This window comes from Apteryx mantelli, chromosome 3, assembly GCF_036417845.1.
Source record: "Apteryx mantelli isolate bAptMan1 chromosome 3, bAptMan1.hap1, whole genome shotgun sequence".
NCBI lineage: Eukaryota > Metazoa > Chordata > Aves > Apterygiformes > Apterygidae > Apteryx > Apteryx mantelli.
In genome coordinates, this window is record NC_089980.1 from 26,375,567 (window position 1) to 26,397,846 (window position 22,280).

The 22,280-nt window shown below is 43.2% G+C and overlaps 1 protein-coding gene across 5 annotated transcripts in view; it reads left to right on the forward strand.

Moving 5' to 3' along the window:
* The first annotated feature begins 292 nt into the window (after nt 1-292).
* The window catches only part of FOXN2 (forkhead box N2), a 45,824-nt gene continuing 23,836 nt past the window's right edge, over nt 293-22,280 (forward strand). Inside the window, exons 1-2 of one of the 5 annotated variants that reach the window (XM_067292980.1) lie at nt 293-345; nt 20,192-20,742. In XM_067292980.1, coding sequence (XP_067149081.1) covers nt 20,206-20,742 — 537 coding nt within the window. In that variant the 5' untranslated portion in view covers nt 293-345; nt 20,192-20,205. Of the gene's footprint in view, nt 346-758; nt 794-2,024; nt 2,079-5,531; nt 5,548-18,849; nt 18,895-20,191; nt 20,743-22,280 lie in introns of those variants that run through there. The other 4 variants (XM_067292981.1, XM_013949909.2, XM_067292982.1 and 1 more) reach the window with 4 other exon arrangements.

A 22,280-nucleotide genomic window follows, 5' to 3' on the forward strand; every position in this document is an offset into this window, starting at 1 on the left:
GGGGCAGTGCCGACGGCGGGCGGCTGAAGCCGCGGCGCCAGCAGGGGCGAGCTCTGCCCTGCACCGTCCCCCACAGCCGAGGCGCGGCCCGGCAGCCCCCCGGCCCCGGGGGGCTCGGTGGCGGCCGGGCCGGGGCGGGCCGGGGCGGTGGGGGCGGAGAGGCCGCGGGGCGAGCCGCGGCGGGGGGAGGAGGGGTTGGCGGCTTGGGCGCCTCGTTGCTATGGGGAGGCGGGGAGGGAGGCGCCGCCGCCGCCGCTGCGCAGGGAGCAGCAGCTGCTGCGCCCTGACACATCCCCCCGCTGCCATATTGTGTGCGCCGCCCGGCCGCACGGCTTCATGACCGCGGTGAGTGAGTGAGTGAGCGCGGGGCCGCCACCGGCCGCCCCGCGCGGGGCGTCCTCGGCCGCCTTGCTGCCGGCCTCTTCTTTTTTTTGTCTTTTTTTTTTTTTTTTAAACACTCGGAACGGCTTTAAGGGGGAGATAACACGCGGCGCTAAAGTGGCGCCGCGCTTCCCGCTCGGGGGGCGGCGCGGGCGTGGGGAAGGGGTGCAGCGCCGCGCCGGGGCGGCCGGTGCCCGCAGCGCGGCGGCGCCCTCCCTGCCTCCCTCCCGCGTGGGGGCCGCGTGGGGCCCGCGGAGCGTTTCGCCGCGCTGCCTCCTATTATGGGCAGAGAGGAGGAGGAGGAGGAGGGGGGACAGGGTTTTGAAACATGTCAAAGAGAAGTGGCTTTGCGAGGAGGGGGAAGGCGCGAGCGTGCGCTGGGCCCCGCTCAGGCAAAGAAGGGACAATGCGTGTGAGTGCTGCCGCTTTGCTTTTTCCTCTTTTCCTTTTTTTAAGTGGTTGAAATAGTGGCGGGCGGCGGCAACGGCAAGCGGGCGGCGGGGCGTCCCCGGAGGGCTGGTGCGTGTCCGGGGGGGTTTCGCCGCCTGCGCCCGGGGGCGGCCCGTGCCGCCCGCCGCCCCGCGAAATGGCGCCCCCGCCGCGCTCGGGCCGGGCCGGGCCGGGCCGGGGTCGCTGTGCCCGCGGCCGGGAGGGCGGCGGGGCTGGGGCTGGGGCCGGGGCCGGGGCCGGGGCCGCGGGCGGGCGGGCGGCGCCGGCCATTGTGCGCGCTCGGCGGCCGCGTCCCTGCGCGGCTCATGGCGGCACCGGCCTGGCCCGGCGGGCCGCGGCCAGCGAGAGCGCAGCGCGGCGTCCCCTGCCTGTCCCCCTGCCTGTCCCGGCCCTCGTTTGAGAGCCTGGCGCCTTCCCCGCGTTGCGGAGCGCGCCTCGGAGGCACGGCCGGGCTGCCGCGGTAGCGAGCGCTTTCGGCCTTTTTTCTCGTTTTCAAGAGTTCTGACAGGATCACAGGAATAAAACTCCGGAGCTGCCGGTGTCGTGGTGCCTCGCTTAAATAAGCAGTAAGCGCTCCGGTCTGCTCTAGCGTGCGCGGTGTGCATGAATCTCCGCTTTGCGTTTGACAAGGTCGGTAGGGTTTTTCCAGAGGAATGCAAGCGTTTAAGCTGTTTATACCAGAATTGCGTTTTAAAAAACACGAGGGGGAAAAGGCAGAGGGAAATGCGTTAAAAGTGTCCCACAGATTATATCAAAAACCTTTTGTTAGAGGCTTAGCACAAAGTTGAGTTTGCGCGTTCTTGTTCAGAATTTTCTTACTCTTACATGTGCAAGACGGAGTTTGACACTCAGGTACCTTGGTGGCTTAGGGACTGTGTAATGTTGCTTTTATAACGTATTCTTGTTCAAACGTACAAATACTGTTGGCCTCTGAGTTTTATTTTTTGTTCATAAAGATTTGGATTCTGTTAAGGCCGAAAAAAAGAGTAAAAACGGGAAAAAAAGGAGTAGTCTTGAGCAGGGCCCAATAAACTTACCTCCCCACCTTGGTGACTGGCTAGATATAACATTTTGTGCGAAACATTTTATGCAAAACATAAAATAGAATTCAGTGGTTTTAGCTACTAATTTACTCGAAGACTGTGAAGATAACCTGATTAGGTTTGTGCCTGTCCTCTAATTTGGCACAAGTTCAGTGCTGAGTCCTTGAATTAGCAGAAAAATAGCTTCAAACAATGATGCGTGAGGTATGAAATTATCCTTTTTATTTTTTCAACCAACTAGAATTATCTGCCATCTTTTGATGTTACTTAAATTCCTTTTTTCGGGGGTGTGTGTGTGTGTAAATGTTACCTAATCAAAATAATGTTGTGTCTTCATTTTGCATGGTGTTATTTTGGTCTTGTTTGCTTAAAAATACCCTTTATGGAGTGAAGTGATGGAACAAGTTGTTATTCTCTGCCTTGGTCATGCAGTGTCCATCAGAAGGATTCAAGCAGGTAGCTGGGGACAGTAGCAGTTTCAGGCATCTCATTTTAATCTTTTTCTGCATGTGCACTGGAGCCCTGAGTAACTGTGCTGTGCCTGTTCTCTTAGCCTATTGCACTTGCAAAGTTAAATACTTCAGATTAAATCACTTCAGATACTTTAGGTTAAATTAAATTCACAGTGTTTAGAGTAAAATGTATTTTCAGTATTTGGAATGGTCTAGAAGCCTCACAAACTCATTCTGCTGACATATGGTAACTCACTAAGTCATGATAATTTTAACAATACATACCCTAAATCCTGTTATTGATGGACTTGCATTTAAATGGTCTTTGGTAATGGTTAGGTTGTAATATACTGATACATGAATCATTTAAATCAACTTCTGTTTTGTTGGTTTTAGGCCTTTTTTCCCCTCCTCCCATCGATCTGATGTGATGCAAGATAAATTAGACTGGCATTATTATATGTCAGAAAACCTGCAAGAGTTTGTCTGTTTGGTATTTTTTTAGGCAGGTGCCAACTCACATTTCCCAAACTCTGAGACAGCTGGAAAAAGTCAGCTCTGAACTGAAAGCCATATAGTAGCAATTAATGTGGCAGAGAGCTTGAGCTAATGAACTTAGCTGAAAGGCAGTGTATATTATTTTTGAACTCAGCATCATGCTGCTGCAGCAGTAAGGCTTCTGCTCAGGTCTGACTTGTATCCAGCTGTCTCTGATGTTGGGAAGAGCTTTCATATGCCTAGCTGCAAAATACTGTACAGGATATACCAGTTCTCTTGTGCTGTTTATGGAACAAGGTAATGAGTTGTCACAAATGATTTCTAGGGTGACATGTTTCTTATTAAGTATCTCTTGTCTATTAGTAAGTATCAACAACATCTTGGAGCTGGCTGAACATGTGGTAAGTGGACTGGGGAAAAGTACTGCATGCTTTGACAGTTAAGTACTCTCACTTGAGAGGACCAAGCAGGACCGTAGGAAGTCGCCTGTGTTTTGGGTTCTTTTCATTCCATTCAGGTTACAGGCACCGCTGGCATGCAGGGTGTAAGAGCAGTGTGCTCGCTCTGGAGTCTCACGCAGGAGGTTGACTTATACTTTAAACTCGCAGGGTAGCATCCGTGTCTCATCTGTGCTCACCTTGCTCTCTTCATAGTGTGGCTGTTCGGCAAAGGAGGCAGGAACCGGTCTGGGTTACCTACCTCTCTGCCCCGACCTCAGTTTTTTCCAGCTCCATCCTTTGATCCGGTTCACCACAGCAATGTCTATGCCAATGTTGAATCTGTGTAAGGATGGAAATGAGCAGCCAGGGTGGTGAGAAGGGAAGAAATGCTTCTTCTGGTGGTTGCTGTTGCTTATGCAGGTTTAAAACAATTGTCAAGCTATTACTTGAGTTTCACAGAAGTAGGGAGGAGATAGTAATTCTCACTTCATGTGTCTGAGCTGCCTGAAATACATAGAGAGGTTTTCTAGTTTTGTTTTCATCTTTTTTTTTTTTTTAATACAACTATAAACTGAACTCCAATGTACATCATGTTTACACTTGCAGAGTGTGATGGAGATGCTGAGTTGGTTCTAGTTGCAGAGCACCTTTCGGGAGCAGAGGGACTTTGGGGAGCTGGAGGCACTGAACCCCTAACGCTTTAGGCATGCAGTTCTAAGTGCTCCGAGACATTTTGCCGGAATAAAACTTGGCTGCTGTCTTTGTTGTTTGATGTCTTTGTTGTCATGATCTTGACCAGAGGATGAAATTGTGACCTCTTTAAGTGCTGCAGCCTAAGCTGTACTGGAGGAGCTGTGTAGGAATTAACCAATTAATCCCTAGCTCAGAAGTAAAATATTTTTGATCCAAAAGGGGTGTGAACCAAGGAGTGCACTAATTCAGCAGCTTCAGCTGCCAGAGGTTTTTCTTCTTGCAGAGCCTTCCTGTTTCCCCTGGAGAGCTGGTGGTGAAAGGTGCCAGCATTGCCAACAACTATCTTGGTGTAAGAATGTGTCAGTCCAGTAAGTCTCTTAACAGATACAGGGATGTGCCACAGGACTGTCAAACAGCTGGACAAACAAGTGTCATGGCTGGGAAATAAGATAGTGGCTTAGAGGCTTGTGAATCTCATTTTTTACCATCTTTATTAAATGCAGGCTCTGCTTGCTCAACTGGGTTGGCTTGAAAACCTGGCATGTTGAATAAAGGCAAACTCTTTTGGTGGACAAGATAATTTGGTTTAGGTGCCATATATGGATTTAGATTAAACCAGTTAGGAACTGATGCAGTTCTTGTGTAGAAATATTGGTTCCCATAAAAACAGTGGAACTGTGTATGCTCTTTCATTAGGGTTATGATTCCACCTTCCTCCCCCATCATCATTCCTTGGCTACTCATTGTTGGGGTTAAAAGGAGTTGATATTTTTGGGGGTAAATATGCCAGACACTTTGAAGGCTTTTGCCACATACATGTTCTTGTGTTAGTAATAACACACCAGGATAAGCTGGATAGCTGCATAGCTGGATTATAATTTAGAAGGTCACAGAACAGAAGGGTCCGATGGTCTGTCCACGGTCACTGTTGCTGTATGTCTCTTATGCCATTCTGTTCAATGGGATATTCTTACTGCGGCACCAAGGCAGAAAGTTAGCTATGTAGAAATACAGCTTTCCTCTCCAGATGGCAAATCAATGAAAAGCAGCCCATCAGTCTTTTTGTCCCCTTGAGTAAAGGTTGTCAGCTTTATGGCTGGAGCAGTGCATACTTACTACCTTTTAGCATAGGTGTAAATTTTGTCCGTTTTCTTCTATTTGGGTCCTTGAGCTTGCTGTTGTTGTTGTTCCCCCTCTCATGTAATGAGATATATTATGTATAAGCTGGTACAGAAGATGTTTCTGTGTTAGTTACAACCACTTTATTTTTTTAAGGTAAATGGATGGACTGAGCAAGTGCCTTGGTCTACCTTTCATGCCTCACTGCTTGAAAATTAAAATGGTGTTGTGTAACTTCCTGTGCAGAAATTCTGCTGTCATTGGCACTTAGTGACTCATTTGAGCGCATTGCTTTGTCTTTAGACAAGTGCGCACTTGCAAACTGTAAACCTTTTCCATATCCTGGTATAACAAATTCAATAGTTGGTTGCTGTCTTATTTCTTTGTGTGTGGTGTGTGTATGCCTTTTCACAGATACCAGAAGCTTTCTTGGCTCCCAGAAAAGAAATTCATAAGGAAAACAAGAATCATGTGAGACACTTTCTTTAACTGGGCTTTTATGTGTGATATATGTGTTTGTTTATTCCCTATCGTATTAGATGTACCTTCCAACTTAATGTTCTGAGTGCGCATTATGGGATGAAAAACTTTCTTTCTCTTCCTTACCATGTTAGGTAAAAATGTAAAGTGATATCTCGGGGTGCTTGCAAAATACGATTCAAGTCAACAAGTTGGAGACAATTTGCCCATGCTTAGGTAATAAATTATTTGGTCCAGAAGAGCTGCTGTCTGATTCCGGATAGTGTCCTTATGACCTCTGGGTATTTTGTCTCCTTCCTTTAAAATGTTATAGCTTCAGAAGTGCAAACACGAGCGTGTATTCTCTCTTGAAAAGAGCTGCTGAGTGCTACTTCATGCTGAGTGCCTGGAGGTCTATCAACGCGGTAACTTGGGAGGCCTAGCTCTTGTGTTTAGGACAGAAACATCCATGTTACAGAATGGTTACTTACGTACAAGAATCATTTTAGGCAAGCTTGGAATTTGCATACGTAAGATGATTTATACCAAAAATCATTACGTGGATTTTGGCTTTTTTCTATTACGTTCAGTTTTAAACTGCCCAAAATCTCAAGGTCTAAACTTAGAGCTCTTTATCTTTTTTTTCTTCAAAGGTTAGGGTGTGTTAGGCACTCCTTTCTTAAACTAGCTATTATGGCTGTAGAAATTGTCTCCCCTCTTTCCTTTAAGCTAGTGACAGACTTGTTTTTACCTCGTTCCTGCTGGTAGAAAATCCTAATATGATTTCCTTGGGTCAGCCATCCCTGTGTACGTTGGCTGTCTTGCAGAATGGTAATTCTCGTCTAAATTGGCTAATGCTGCTTCTTTGAACTTATTACTGGAACGATTTTGAAATATAATGTTGTAATGCTGGGTTGAGATAAGGTCTAAGGACTCCAATTTCTATGATTATGCCTGTACACTAGCCACTGTCTGTGGGAGAGTGGGTAAAATGCAGCTCCATTCTTCCTCTGTAACGGGCACTGAACCTGGTTTCTCCACATCGAAGCGATAGATCAGCACAGTTCAACGTGTCTTTCAGCAGCGTCATCGCATATCTCTGACTTCGTTGCAGTGACAGCGTTCTCCTTCTAGCAAGTGTTGGATTGGTGGTATTCAGCCAGTGCTGCTTGATCTCGGTGTTATTTCGCTTACGCATTTTATGCGAGTTGGAGATCCCACCAATGTATTTTGTATGAATTGCAGTTACATTTATATTGTGGACTCCACAGTGTATAACTTGATGTATTCCCAAAGCCTGTCTGCTGTGGCAACTTATGTTGCTACCATCCTCAAGTTTTGTTGCTTTTTTCAGATTATTTTTAGTGCATTCCAATCTTGCAGTCTGTAGCTACTTTTAGTTTTCTGGTTAACGTGTGGTCCCCTGTTTACTTTCATTTTAACAATCTTTTGCTGCATTATGTTCTGCTTAGATTTGGGGGAATTATGTAGTTACCTAAAAGATTATTGCCATTTTTAAAGAGAATTTAGTGACTGAAAAACTTGCACAGAATAAAACTGTTTGAGTGGAAGCTGGGAAGCCGGTTGCCAAACACCAGCAATAATTACTCAACCCTCAGCCTCTGGTCTGTGAGCCAAAATCACTAGACCAGTTATCAGCAAATTGGTTTGTTTTGGGAATGTTGACTAGTCAAAGTACAAGCTAATATGCTTCTGGACTTTTGAACTTACTATATGAGAAGTGTCAAATACCATCTTGTGTTTTCATAGTTTAGCTTTGTTAACACAGATACCTCTTTTTTTTTTTTCCCTTGGCTTTCAGAGTAACCATGTATCTTCTGTAGTGTTTCATTTGAAGGTATACCTTTAAAGTAAAAGACTCTGTATGGCAAACTGGACAATTCTGCTAAACAAGAAACCTGGCTGGCCCAGTCATTGTGTTGTGTGGATACTCTATAGAAGAAAAGATAATTTTATGCCACAGCCATTATGAATAGAGGGTTTATTCTGATATAAAGTAATTTCAGAATAGAAAGCCAAGTTCAACAGTTGCAGAGCAAAATTAAGAGAAAGAAGCCAGTGATTTGGGCAGGTGGGAGAGGGGGATCAGAACTAAGAGCTTAGCTTCACTTTGGCATTGGTTCTTTGTGTCTGCTGTTGATCTACACAGGTCGAAGTAGTTAGCTTATTAAGCAATGTCCATGTGTTTCTGAGGATGTGCGTGGGTACTGCTTATATATTTGGCATGTCTCAGTACATATGAATGCTAATGAATGTTGAGGTTTTAGCGTTTTTAGTGTCCTGCTTATGGAGCTTTCAGGATGCCATTTGAAAGAAACTGAACTATAGTTCAATGCAGAAGTCTAAGCACATGTCCTCACTGGGCACCAAAGAGTCTTGAAAAGCTGTGATCAAAATGTAGGCTGTAAGGAATACTTGAGTAATAGTAGCTTGAAAATAGAAATCAATGAAAGCTGTGTGATTTCACAGAGTTGTACTTGTAATGCAGTAGTTATCTTGTGTTATGGCTTTGATGTTGCTCTTGAATCTTGCACAGGCTCACTTCAGATAAAGCTTCAAATCGTTGGTTTTCAGCTGAAACTCGGGAGTTCTGGTATTTTAATGCTGGAGAGGGCAGAAAAGCTGCATGAAGAAGATAGTATGTTTTCTAATGTTAGTAAATTGTTACTGATGACAATCTGAAACATAGCAATGAGAATATTCACTTTTATTTCAAGAGGATGGAAGAGACGTGTCAGTTATCTTGAAAAGAAAATTAGCATCAGAATTATTTTGCAAGGCATTTGCTCAAATGGGTCAGTTGTGAACATATCAATGGTTTATGTTCTTTTTATTTTGTTTAGCAAGTGCTCTACTGAAAAAAATTAAAAAGTGGGACTTGAAGATACTTTTTGAAAAGCTACTACTGGTAATAAAGCATTTTTCTTAAAAACAGTTTCTCCTGTGACACCAAGTTTTTTTTCTCCAGAAACGGCAAGGTTTTTTTTAATAGCTTAGGTTTTGCTGTTGTTCTCTTTACTTCCCAGTTTTTCTGTTAAATCTAATAGTTGTATCATATTCTGTTTTAATGTGCGTGTTTTAAATCTGAGGCACAAGGAGCTGGATCCAAAACTGACTAATGTCTTTGGAAGGACTTCACAATTTTGAATTCTTTGTGGACAGAACTGTAATAAATGGCTCAAAGATTCTGGGACCAAACATTAAAGGCCCATCTGTACAGAATCTGGATTGCTGTCTGCTCATATCTAAGTCTAAGTATTGTTTTCGTTGAAGTTACTTATTTTAATCACAAAAACGCTCTTGTATATATGTATATTTAATAAAAAATAAAAACTTGTTTTCATATAAATTAGAAAATGAATGAAATCTGTCTCTTCTTCTCCCTCCCCTCCCCCCCCCCCGAGCTATGATAAGGTTTTATTCCTTTCCCTTTTTAAATTTTGCAGAGTAATTTTTAACTTCTCCTGATACTGGATCTTTGCATCAGTTTTCACTATGTTTTTTCCCCCTCCCCTAGCTAGATCACAGGGTTCGGGAGAGTATTAACGTTAACAGGTCATTAAAAATGAGAGAAGCTGGGAAATATTTCAGTAAATACCTGGAAACCCTTTATTTTCTGTTGAGCCATACACATACCAAGGTTAAAAAGAAATTTATAAGCCTACAGGTTTCCAGATTCTCTGTTCTTCAAACTGATTTTAATGAGATGATAAGCACCTTTTTAAACCTGTAAATGATCATTCTTCTGATTTCCCCACCCCCCCCCGTATTTGCAAGCCAGGAGGAGCAGGAGAGGCTGTCATCGCTGCTGCGTGCGCTGCCCTGTGAGAACAGCTCTGTGGCCCTTTTGTTTTTGTGATGTGCTTTGCTGGGGAGTGCAGCTGCATGCATTTTTCGTCTGGAGACAACGGATCAGTCACATGCCGGGTTGCCTAAATCTATGACCAAGAGGCAGTTTTATCCCCAGGAGACCATAATGCCTCAGTTGTCTTGGATACGTGACATCATATAGCATTGTAATCAAATATAGGCCTTTTGCAGCACTTTTGGGATTTAAATCTGACCTCCAATCTGAAAAGCAGCTCTTGTGAGATGGACAGAATATTGTGCAGGAGAGCCTGGGACAAAGGCGAGGAGGAGGGCGGCCGGGGAGGAGGCTGGAAGGTTAGCGTAATGGAAAAATGGTCTGGTGTCATGCTTTTAATGCTCCTGGTCAAATGGGCGCAGCGCTCTTCCCACTTGCAGCTTTTTGTCACTGGCTTTTCATTAGCTGGACCAGGATTTTTGTTGCTGTTCCCTTTAGTACACACAGATTTTTAATTGGTCCTAGGCTGCATGCATGCTGACTTGAAAGTTTACAATAAACTTGCATATGTGAGTAGTGGCAGTCATTTATACGTGAAATTCTTGTGCTGTTTTAACAGCACTACGTGTACACTGACATATTTAAGTAAGTATAATCCCTGATGTAGATACACTTCTGGTAAATGCACAGAAATAAGCAAAATCAATAGAAGAGTTTAATATTGGTGTAGCTGCTTGCATGCAAAAAGCATGTACTATTTTTAAGGGTTTTTTTTTGTTGTTTAATACTCTCACAGAGCTTAAATATGTCGATTAAAAAAACTTGTGTGTAGACCACACAAATATGACTGTTTTATAACTAAGGCTGCATGCCCTGAACTTGTTGCAGAGAGCACAGTTACAAAGCTGCTTTCATTTGCCATAGCTGTGGCGAGGTTAAAAATCTTTTCTCCTGGATCAAAATTATTTCCTCCTCGTCAGACTTGGACAATACGTAGTAATTTTTTTTAATTTTTTTTTTTTTTTAAGTCCATCAAGGAATTGCTGCACTGTTACCAAGTTCTGTGTCTTCCCAAATATACTAGTTTAGGTGACCTAGTTGCTTTTCTAGTCCTACAGAAATAAAAACATATATTTAGTTCTGGAGAAGGTTGTCCTAACCTGAGGTATCGCTGTACCTGTGGATGCTGTATGGCACCTTTAAATTTGATGCTACTGTACTTCAAGTACAATTGTGTACTTCTGTGAAAAGAGAAGACCGGTCAAGCTGCAGCTCTGTTAGCACAATAACTTGGCACAAAATAAGCCTCAGGATGTTCTTGGTTTATGGTTGGTTGTTCTTGGTTTATGGTTGGTTATGGTGAACACTGAATTCTTTATAGTATTACATGGCAAAATCACTTTCGTATGGCTATCTATAGTGGTAGTCTAACACATGGGTAATGTTTGGTCTCTTGGTGCAGTTGATGTTTTGTGAAGTGGTAAGTGGATATACAGCACAAGCGTATGCAGAACATACAGGTTCATGGTGCAGGTGGCACTTCACTGCATGAGATGCAAGTGGCAGGATGCACAGCAAAGCGATCGAGTAGCTGCTCTCAAGTGGGTTGGTGCAGGCAGACAGGTGACGTGAGCGGCGTTTCCCGGCCTGCTCTGTTGCGTTGCAGAGGTGCCCGCAGTCTCACCGCCGCCTGCCTGAGGCCCCAGGCCGGCCACCCCTGCCCGCCCCGGCAGCAGGTACGGGGCAGATTCCGGGCAGTAACCGGGGTCAGCCGAGGGGCTGGTGATGGCCGACGAGGCCCTGGGTTGTGCCAGAAGGCCTGGCTGGGTGAGCATTGGGCATGTGTACGAGACCCGGCGCAGGTGGACTTGCCGGCTAGCTCGGTGCGAATCCAGGCTAGTGCCTGGTGTCCATGGCTGAAGTCAGCCAGGTCCAGAGCTTCAGCTGCCCCGTTCCTCTTGTCTGGGCAGCCAGAGCATGGCAACTCCTCCTGCTCCATGCTGGGTACCATTCATTCATCGTGTGGCTTTCAAAGTGCTTCTGTCTCTAAATTCCTACCAGTCCTAGAGCTGATAGCCCTAGGACAGCTTTAATAACGTGGTGGTCAAAATGATCCTAGTTTCCTAGGACTGGCTCTGTAAGAGGTATCCCACTTTCAGCTTTGGGTAGATGGGCGAACCTAGTTCACTTTGTGGAAGTTCCCCTGTTGTTTCGGCACCGATGACATTAGCAGGGCCTGTTAGCAGACGTACAAAACAGTTTGATGATGTTGACTGCAAGGGAAGTTTATCCCACAGTACTTGTGAAACTTGCAGAGGAATACCACTTCTGTCTTTTAGCAGTAAGAGGCCTAGGCTGTGTGCAGCACTCTACCAGAAAGAAAAGTCCCTCTTCTAAGTTGAAAAGAAGTCAGCTCTCTCTCCCAGCTGTGCTTTGTGAGTAGCGGCTATAATAAAATGACAGCTGTACATTGTGGTTTTGGAAAAGGTAATAATGCTGTCTTTGGGACCTGGCTCCTGCCAGAGCTGAGACTTCTTCAGGAACGGTCTGCTGGCAAAATCAGGCTTTGTGTTTTACATCAGTTTGATGGCTTTCTAGGCAGGACATCTGGCAATTCAGTTTACAGACTAAGGGATGAATTTCTTGTAGGGTAATAACAGCAGCTTTACTGAACTTGAGAAACCTTGCAAACTCTAGCACTTATGCAGAGGAAGTGACAAAAACTACTGCCTTTAAGTTGGCACAGGGTAGAGCTGGTTCCTAGCTCCTAAAGATCTGTTAGCAAATGTCTTGTCGCTAATCCTGCAGAAGATAACAAACTCACTGATAGCCGTCTGACAACATCTGTTGTGTCAGGGTGGCTTCTTGTGGTGTCAGCAACTCACCGACGTTGAGATGGGGAATTTCCACTCTTGTTTTTCCCCTTGCTCCATGCTTCTTGCCTCGCTTTATGCTACCTCTAGTATTTGTCAGACTGGCTCCCAGGGGGTCTAACTCGGTAAAGGAGCAGAAGACTATCCCAAAAGTGAGTGTGTTTGTGTGTCTCTGTGTGTGTAGCAGAAAGTTTTCCTCTGTTAAATCTGTTCAGTGAAGGGTTTGACATGCCAGAAGTGGTGCACGGAAGGGAGTAGGATCATATGTTTGGAAGAAGAAAGAGGAGCAGGAGGGAAAGGGGACGTGGCTCCCTTCAGCTTGCCCAGGGATCACACATACTGCAACAGCAGTGCTCTGGCTTTGCTTATGGCTGTAGTGTGTTGTAGTTTACTGCTTGTAAGAGTACATGTTCAGGCTGAATTCCAGTTTTATTAAACAGTTGGTTTAAAGTAATGAAGCTTTGTTTTCATAAAATACTCACAAATTATTCATTTCTGTGGTAGAGCATAGCAGTGCTTAATATCTTTAATCAAAGTGAAGTTGTAGTAGCGTTATATAGGAATGCACAAACTTGGTTTAACTGCAGATTTTATCCACTGTACTGAATACCTTGCAGCTTCCACAGCCTTTCTCAAACTTAGTTTTGCTAGGAAGTTTGAAAGAAGATGGCAAAAAACTATCATCTTCTCTAAGCATTTATTTTTGTATTGCTGATTTTTTTTTCTTTTCTTCCTTCTTACAGGAAAGAAGGAAATTCATATCCTATTACTTCAGAACAGCAGCTATTCCTAGCCAGATGGTGCCGCATTTCTAGATGTGTGTGTTTCCTCTATGGAAGATTTAACAGAGATAATAGAATAATATTAGATCAGAGGAAAATTTATTCACCTTGCCTTTAGCAAAACATCACATTTTATATGCAAATCAAAACATATTGGAGAAATAATTCTAATTTCTATTTTTGGGTTAAAATGCTGTAAACAAAATCATGAGGCTGTGCATATATAACTTTTTTTACCCACCTTGTGAAAATCTTGTTCATAGACATAATTTTCAGGAGATTTGATAGTTGATTGTGTATAAGTCAGCAGGCCTTAAACACCTTTGCCCATCTGCTTTTCTGATGCTCATGGGAACAAATTCTGAGAGTGCAAGGCCTCAGGAAGATTGTCAGTTTTCAGTATGATATTTTTGTTTTTTAAATTATAAGCAAGCAAATGGTAAAAATCAAAACAGTTAAATACTTCATTCATTTAAAATAGAATTAGTACATCCACGAAACCATAACTAGGTGGGGAGAAACTTTTAAGGGTGAAGGCCTTGTTTTTGTTGTGTGTTTTGGCAGGGGAAGAAGGAAACGGGGAGAGGATGAATGTCAAGAATGACATGCCTCTTCCAGGCCATGCATCGGAAACAGATACGCAGAGAGATGCCCTCTGTGTTTAGAGGAGACAGATTTTCCTTGAACTTGGTATCTGGATTGTTGAGGATTTTTCAACTAAGAGTTCATTGCTCAAGAAAAAAAGCAGGCGTCCCTGCTCGTTATGTGTGTGCAGGGTACAGTAATTGGGGACTAAAGGTGCCGTTGCCCAGCCTCTGATTTTGCTGCAAGCACAGTTGGATCATTTGGTCTGTGCTCTCATGACTGAAATTTTGTCTTCAGTGTGTAATACAAGCTTGCATTAGTTAGTAACTCTTTGATTTCTAATGAACTAGAAATTACTGGGCAATACTGGATTGGTTTCTTAAGTAACAGCAGTGCGCTGTTTGTCTTGTGACATTGAATATCGTCCTCTGGTGTCTTAAGGCCTCTCCAAACCTGAGCACTCTGAGCACACCTACAGCCGTAATCTGCCCTTTGGACTCTGCCTCATTGTTTGGGTAGTGAGTGGCTTGGAGGACGGCACAGAGCAAAGACTTAATAAGGTTTCAGATGCTGGACTTGTATTTACTAGAATTGAGGCCTGTTCCTAGCTTTTCCATGAGCCCTCACGTGATACAAAAATCACAGGAATGTTAGAAAGAAGGTGATCTCTCTTGCCTTATTTCTGATGCTTCCTAACTTTTGTTCACACAACCTTGATTAACTTCACTTTTAATCTTCTTACCATAGTTCTCTGTATATGAATATATAGCAAAATACTGTTTATGTCCATTGTAGTGCTTTGTGTTTGAGGAGTAGGTGTTTCGATTGGCTTTTTTCTGAAGGTGCCTACAAGAGGTGGATGCTTGAATTCCATAGGGTTTAGATGCCTTAGGCGTCTGCTTTCAGTTGCAAGTGTTAATATTAATCACAGTATGCTGTGTTACTATGTACTTATTGATAGGGCAAAGCTGATAGGACAGTGTCAGTGTAAACTGGCACATTTTTAGACCTGTGCTTAAAGCAAGTGAACAGATTGTTTGTTTTATTTTTGGATGTAGAAGGCTAGAGAGTGTGTTCTGGCACCGCTTTCAGGGTTGGGATTGTCACCGTGGGAATTGCAGTGAGTTTCTGGGCATTCAAAATGCCAGTTGGAGAGGTCAGTTAAATGGTTGCCATCTGTCATCCTCCTTTGGCAAGATGGGGCTCAGGGACAGCAGGAGGACAGGGAAATGGAGTGTGTCTCTTGAGTTCAGCAGATGCATGCCATTCAGAGGTGTTTTCTTACAAGGCTTTCTAACACTGAAGTAGTTTAAGAGGCAGAGGAGATGGCAGTAGGAAAATAAGAGTGGAAGATAAATTGCACTGAGTGGCCTTACAACACTCATATGTGTTCTGAACCTTGCTTTTCTACTAGATTTCCCTCTCCCCCCACACTATTTTATATTGGTACTGCTCAGCTTGGATGGGAGCACTGTGGAGAGCACGTCCTGGTGGCTACCTCTGACCTGGTTTACATTAACCTTTCTAACAGATAATTGTGACAAACATTAGGAAAAAGTCTGAAGGTCCAAGCCTGTACAGTTTTATCGCAATGTCCAAATTGGTGGAGTGCTTTCGTGGCCTTTACTTCTCTCACACTATGCTCTCATTGCTCGTACTGTGCTCTTCCTATCATGATCATCCCTCTCTGCAAGACCTTGTTAGCTCATAGCAAAGATTGCTTTGGTGAGTCATAGGACCCTTATGTAAAATATTAAAACAAAAATACTGCAAGTGATAATCTTGGAAATGACAATTTATAAGCTATATTTTTATAGTTGCATATGCTTACAGGCTAGTAGAGTATATACGTAGAGAAACACATAGTGAATTTCACATGTCCTTAAGTGGCTGTGAATGATGAGGGCTCTAGGAAGCGTGTGTGAATTAAACTGACCACTGTGTCCCTTCACATGCACTCCAGTGACAGTGCTTTTGGGGAGAAAGCAGTGCTCTGCCAGTTGAATAGTTAAAGTGATTCCTATAGTCTTCATGGTGCTTAGGTGCTTGAGAGCTGAGGAGGTGCAAAGAAGTTTGTCTTTTAATGAGCTCCTCTGTGGAGTACCCCTTGAAGCTGGGGTAAATTATCTCTGCCTAGAGAAAGGGTGAGCTTTTTATGGCTTTGCAATTCTTTGCAGTGGGATGGCTGCCAATGTCAGTTATTGCTTAGGGCTGATACAGTAGCAGGCCATAGTAAAATTGACAGAATTAAAGCTTAGAATATTCTGCTCTGAGATAAAGAAAAACAAGTGCAGAATATTGTGTTATAAAGTACATTACTGAATTGGGGCTGAGACTATGCATTTGAGAGAATACCTGTTAACTCCAATGCGGTAACACTAATGAGGTGTGGAACATTAAGGACCATCACAAACAGGTGATTCAACTGAGAACTTTGATGCTGTCTTTCTGGAGATAAGTATGATTTTATTAAAAATAACTTTTCCTATTACAGATTTTGCTGTTTCCATATTTAAATGTTCCTTGATGCAGAATTCAGTTTAGACCACTGAAGAACACCCTTTAAAAACTGCAGTAGTTATGGAACTGTAATCTTTTTTTCCTATTTATTAGCCCATAATAGCCTAATAGCCTTTATAACATTTTAGAAAATATTTTAAATTCTGCTGATGTGTCCATGGGGAGGATGTGTGAGGTGGCAAACTGGGCACTAGGAAGATAATATGAAACATATAGGTAGCTTTTGGTAGTGCTCGTATTAAGTGAAACACGTTTGCATACTTTTTCCACTGTAAGTATATTGTTTGCAAATGATTTTCTTTTAAAGGAGGGAATTAATTATTCTAATGACTCTCTACTAACACATAATAACATACAAACAAATAGCATCTTGACACCACAATGTCCACCTGATTTTTAATGACAATTTAATTAAGTTAATGTTTTTCTTCCCTCTCTATCTTTGAAAAGACTTTCAGAGTGTCAAGCTCATATTTGTGTTATAAACTAGACTTTATTGCCCCATGTTCACAAAGGGAATGGAGCAACCTCAAACTTGTTTGCATGTGTGCACATGCCTGCTTTTGATCTACTGTGCTGGCTGAAGATTCACAAAGGGATCTTTCCTGTAATGTGAACTGAGTACTAAAATTACTACTATACAGCTGAGTAGTGCAAACTAGTACATAGCTGGCTACAGAGGAGCAGAACAAGGAAGTAAAGTTACTCGTTGCAAAGAAAATGGTGAAACCCATATTGCAGCAGGATTTGGGTCTGTCTCACCATATGAATTATATCATTAGCCCTTTTCTTGTTTGTTTGTTTTTTAATTTAAGAAAGGATTCAAAAAGTAAACAGTTTAGACATATGTATAAATTGGTCTGTTGAAAGCCAGTGTTCACTGACTGCCAATATAAATCTGTTCTGATGGCTTGAGGGAGAAGTAAACTGCAGGGAGGGCAAAGTTATTTTTGACAAGCTATTTCAGCAGTTCAGGTTGCTTTAAACTTTTTAGTGACTGAGCTAATAGTTAATCATGCCAGTCCCTCCACATAAATAGCAAATTTGGGGATGGTTCCCAGCACTAGTACTAGAAAGCATAGGTACAGAAGTTGTTGTTAAAACAGAGGTCAGATTACCCCAACAGCCCTTCTTAGGATATGGGCTGTAGGGAAATGACCGTTTTTGCTCTTGGGAGGGATTTCTGCCTGCAGCTGCAGCACAGGCCGTGGCATGGTCACCTGCGGGTTGGTTCGAAGGGGGCGAGTTTCCCTTCCTAGCTGCACTCTGCTGTGGCAATTCCTCTTGCAGAGCGGGAGCAGTGGGCTTTCTCAGGGAGATTTTGTTTTCTGAAAAACAGGGAGAAGTTGCTCAACACCTTGCTCAGCACAACCAGGTAGCACGTCACCTGCTGCAGGATCTGGATCTTCTGTTGCTCCGGATCAGATAGTCCTCTGACCAAAGGGGTTGGAAATGATGAGGAGATCTTTAAAATAGCTGGTGAGGAAGAATGGATGAAGAGAGGAGAAGAATTTGCTGATAGGAAACACCATCCATTTTCTGGAGGGGGAGGAGGAACTGTGTCTCAGGGTGACTTGCGTGCGCCCTGCGAGGTGGAGGCTGTGGGCCTGGGTGTGCAACAGCGATTGGCATCATGCTGGCTGTGCTCTGACCTCTGGCTTCTGGTAGGGAGCGTAAAGTGGATGTATTCCTCAACTGGAGCCGTTCTGCATTTTTATGTCGCCCTATCAGTCCTTCATCTCTCATGGCACTCTACTTCTCTAAAATGAGAAAAATCAAGTGGCTAATAAACCTCCTAATTTGTCCTTGAAATAGAAGGCCCAACTTTTGCATGAATAAATATATCCCACAGACTGGAGTGCTCCAATAATAATGTTTGGGACAATTTATGTATGTATAAAATCTCGGTAGCAGTAGTCTTTATCTGACATTTTTTTTGTTGTTTGTTTCCCAGGATTATTTGTTTTTCATTTTCATATATGTATACATATGTGTCTATATTTTCATCTCTTTCTGAGTCTGCTTGTGCAGCAGCGATAGGCACAGACATCTTTTTTTATGGGGTCTACACAATGCCACATATAATTGTGTGCTGATATTTTTCCTACACCAACAGCTATTCAGGCAGCGTGAACCTTGTTATGTCTGTCTTATTGCTCAAGCTACTAGAAATGACAAGCCACAAACTGTCAGAAATGGTAATGCTAAAGGAGAAGGGCACCATTAAGTCTTTCAGTGCCTAGAGATTCTAGTGCCTCTCTGGGGGTGGGGGGTATTTTTCTTTCTGTGATTGCCCAGAGTTATATACCCTTGCTAATCAGGAGTTAGATAAAGGAGTGTAGTAGAGAACTTCACCAAACTTTCAACCAGATTGATGCAACGATTGCCGCAAGAACAGTTGAGTATGTGTATGGTGGGATTGTCAGATTGGAACCAGATGTCAATATGATTTTACAGGTGGGACAGCAAGACCTTTGCAGCAAAGCTGGCCAGTTGCTTGCCCCCCACTTCCTTTGTAGGAGAAGATACAAGTGCACTAAACCATATGTTTACAGAAAGTCCTACAAAAGCTGTTTTAAGAAAGCATGCAATAAGTTGCATGGAATTGTCTGGTGAGATGTGGTATGAAAACTATCCTAGCCTGTTCTCTCTTCTGCAGTTGAGCTGTCGGAGCAGGAGCTGGAGCATCCTACCAGAATAATATCACAAATACTGGGACAAGGAGCTGTTCCCCTCCCCCCGCCCCAAGCTTTGCCGATAAACTTCATCCATAGTAGGAGTGCCTTGCGTTTATAACATGCTGATGTAGCCATGTCTGTAAAGTGGTTTTGTTGGTCTGTGCTTCTGATACAGCTATGTTTGCCAATGCTTTAGGTGCAGAGAAGCTCAAATGTGGTTACATCAGCAGAAGAAAACAGCTGTCAGTATAATACAGTTTGCTAGATGACCCCTTGACGAGCGAGTGAAGGGTTAACAGGACAGTTTATAGTGTGACACCCCTTTTAAAACTATACAAGCAAGAGAATAATTTTTGTTTGTGTAATTCTTCTGTAGGATGGACTGCCAGACCATGCCTTCTAGGTGGCAGATATACATACACATACACATATACACATACACATATACACATACACATATACACATACACATATACACATACACATATACACACATACATACGTACAGTGTATATGTGTGTGTATGTATGTATAAAATATTTTAATATTTTAAATTTAGGCAAAAATGTAAAGCATGTGGTCAAACATAATGGCTGTGACAAATCTGAGTGGCTCTCTCAGCTGATAGTGCTTTCCTGTTCAGAGTTGATTACGCCAGCCTCAGTTCTGCTGGTTTAAGTGTTCCTCTGAGTGATGCTAACCAGTTCTGCAAAAGAATCTGGGTTAAAGCAACAACGCCTTGGGGATTGAAAGGAAGGGGGCTGCATCTTTCTTTTTAAACCTGGGCAGTTGTGCAGGAACTAGCTGAATTGATCAGCTGGCCAAGTCTTCCCCTGACAGAAAAGAGAGGGAGTACTTAGGCATGACTGTGACGTACCTGTGTGTTTGGGGGGGAGGGGGCGCTGTGTGTAATGACTTAATTTGATCTGAGACCATAAACTCACTTTTACAGTGATTTAAGTTCTGCAAGTTATTTTTTCTTCTTTAGGGACCTAAGTCAAACACTTCTAGATAGGGTTAATTTACAATATGATGAGTATAATTAAACAACTAAAGTGAGAACTGAGTGGATTAGAGCCTACTTGTTAAGCTCCTTTTCAAATTTTTTTAGATGGTGACATCAAAGTAGCTATTCTTCTTGTATCCAAATTGGAATTTAAAGATAGATATAGCAGTTTCCAAGGGCTTAACATAAGTTTTGGTTATAAACTGGGGAGAGTTAGCAAGTGCTCATAAGGTTACTACAAGGGCTCTCTCTGGATGCTTGTATTCTTGTACAGTATGGGGTTGGTACAGCTTTGCCTTCCTGTTGGGTTTTGATGGTTTGGTGGGTTGCAACAGAATAAAATTTCTAAAGTTTACATTGATTTCTAATTGTTTTCTTTATTGCAGACCAATAAAACTAAATGGGTCCAGTCACTGGAATGACTCCAGATAAGAAAGCTGAAACACCAGGAGCAGAAAGAGCTGCAGGATTAAGACAGTTTCACAGGATGGGAAGTTTGCCCGAAGCAGTTGATGCTGGTAGGCCGAAGGCCACTGTAGTGGACAGCGATTCGACAGACGATGAGCTCACAAATTTGAACTGGCTACATGAAAGTACTAATCTTCTAACAAACTTCAGTCTTGGAAGTGAGGGTCTTCCCATTGTCAGCCCTTTATATGACATTGAGGGTGATAGCGTGCCATCCTTCTCACCTTCTTGCTACCAGAATCTGGAAAAAAAATCAACAACTTCCAAACCCCCTTACTCTTTTAGCCTTCTCATTTATATGGCTATTGAACATTCTCCAAATAAGAGCTTGCCGGTCAAAGAGATCTACAGCTGGATTCTGGAGCGCTTCCCCTACTTTGCCACAGCACCTACAGGGTGGAAGAACTCTGTCCGACACAACCTTTCCTTGAACAAATGTTTCCGAAAGGTGGAGAGAAGCCATGGCAAGGTGAGACTTGGGGGGAAGGAAGTGTAGTAAGTTTGAAGTTGACGGGGAGATGAAGACGACTGATGTTCTTAAGAATTTTTTTTTCTATGTATAAAACAGTTGTGTGTTGAAATCATATGACTTAACACTTCATTTGCAACTGTAGATGGTTTAGAAATGCCGCTTCTGACAAATTACAAAGAGATTTTTGTCATCCTGTGTTTTCATTTGGTACTGACTGGGGCGGAGCTAGCTGTGATACATCCTTTCTAAAGTTGGCTAACATGTTACTGTAAGAGACCCTGCTTGCACTTATTTATAATTTTGTCAGGCTGTGGCATTCAGCCTGAAATTTTAGACATCTGTCTTAAGAGATCTTTTTGCTGAATCTTTTTTTTTTTGCCTTTGAGAAACTCATTTATCTGAGGATGAAGAAAATAAAATATGTTTTCTGTCCATGCTAATATTCTGTGAACTGTGGAAGTGAACTGTGTCATCTGTGGGATTTGGAATTGGCATGAGGCTCCCTGATGGCTAGGGAGGGTGTATTGTTAGGGTCTCTCTGACAGGGGACTGTTGTTGGAGCAATCATACAGCTGTACCTGGCTCGCTCATGAGCTTCTGAATAGGTGTTCTGCATGTGTTCAACACAGGTCTGTTAACATGACAATTAAAACTCTGGAAGTTGTACCTACAGTGAGCATGTTGTTATATCCCATAGTGGAAGGAGCGTTTTCCTCAAGCAGCCTGTGATTGCTGTGGTGCGAGGTGCCAGGCTGGGGGTCGTGGGGACTCTCTTTTCCCTTTCCCTTTCCCTTCACCTCCACATGCATGTGAAATCGTTGTTGCTCTGTCAACAGGAATAACATGAAAGAAGTTAAGTGAGACACATGATGCCTGCACAGAGGACTGAGGAAGAGAAGGCAGACATGGACAGGCTAAGGGAGGCAATAAAATGCAGAGGACAGGCTGGAGGGCACAGAAGCCAATGGGAGTTATGAACAAGGACTAAGATGACTGACATTGCCTTGCCTGCAAGAATTGGGATTACAGCCTGTGCTGCCGTAGCACTCCTACTTTTAAAATTTCTGCCTTTTCTACTGGCTCTCTTGCTGTTTAATGAAAAAAAAAAAACGCAAATGTATCCATACAGACTGGCCAATATACAAGGAATAATTATATTCTACTGCCACTGGCTATTCTTTAACAAAATGGTGCAGGGTGTGTGTGTGTGTGATTGAAAGGGCTGATCCTTCCTAATGACTTAAACTGGTGTTCTCTATATTTTTACATGCCAAAATTTCTAGGCATGTTCCTTCTTCACTGCTTTTTTAGCATAGCTATGACTACAGTCATACTGTGAAATTCAATAGATTGCAGGGATACCAAATAGCTTACCAGCTTGGGTATCAGCTGATATGGTGTGGCACAATACCATGTGGATTTTGCCAGTTTGGATGCGAGCTTAGTCATGTGTAGGGTATATTAGCTTAAAGACACACTGTATTTACAAAGCTAGACCCAAGTCTGTACAGTAACTGTAGCACTGGCTCAGATCT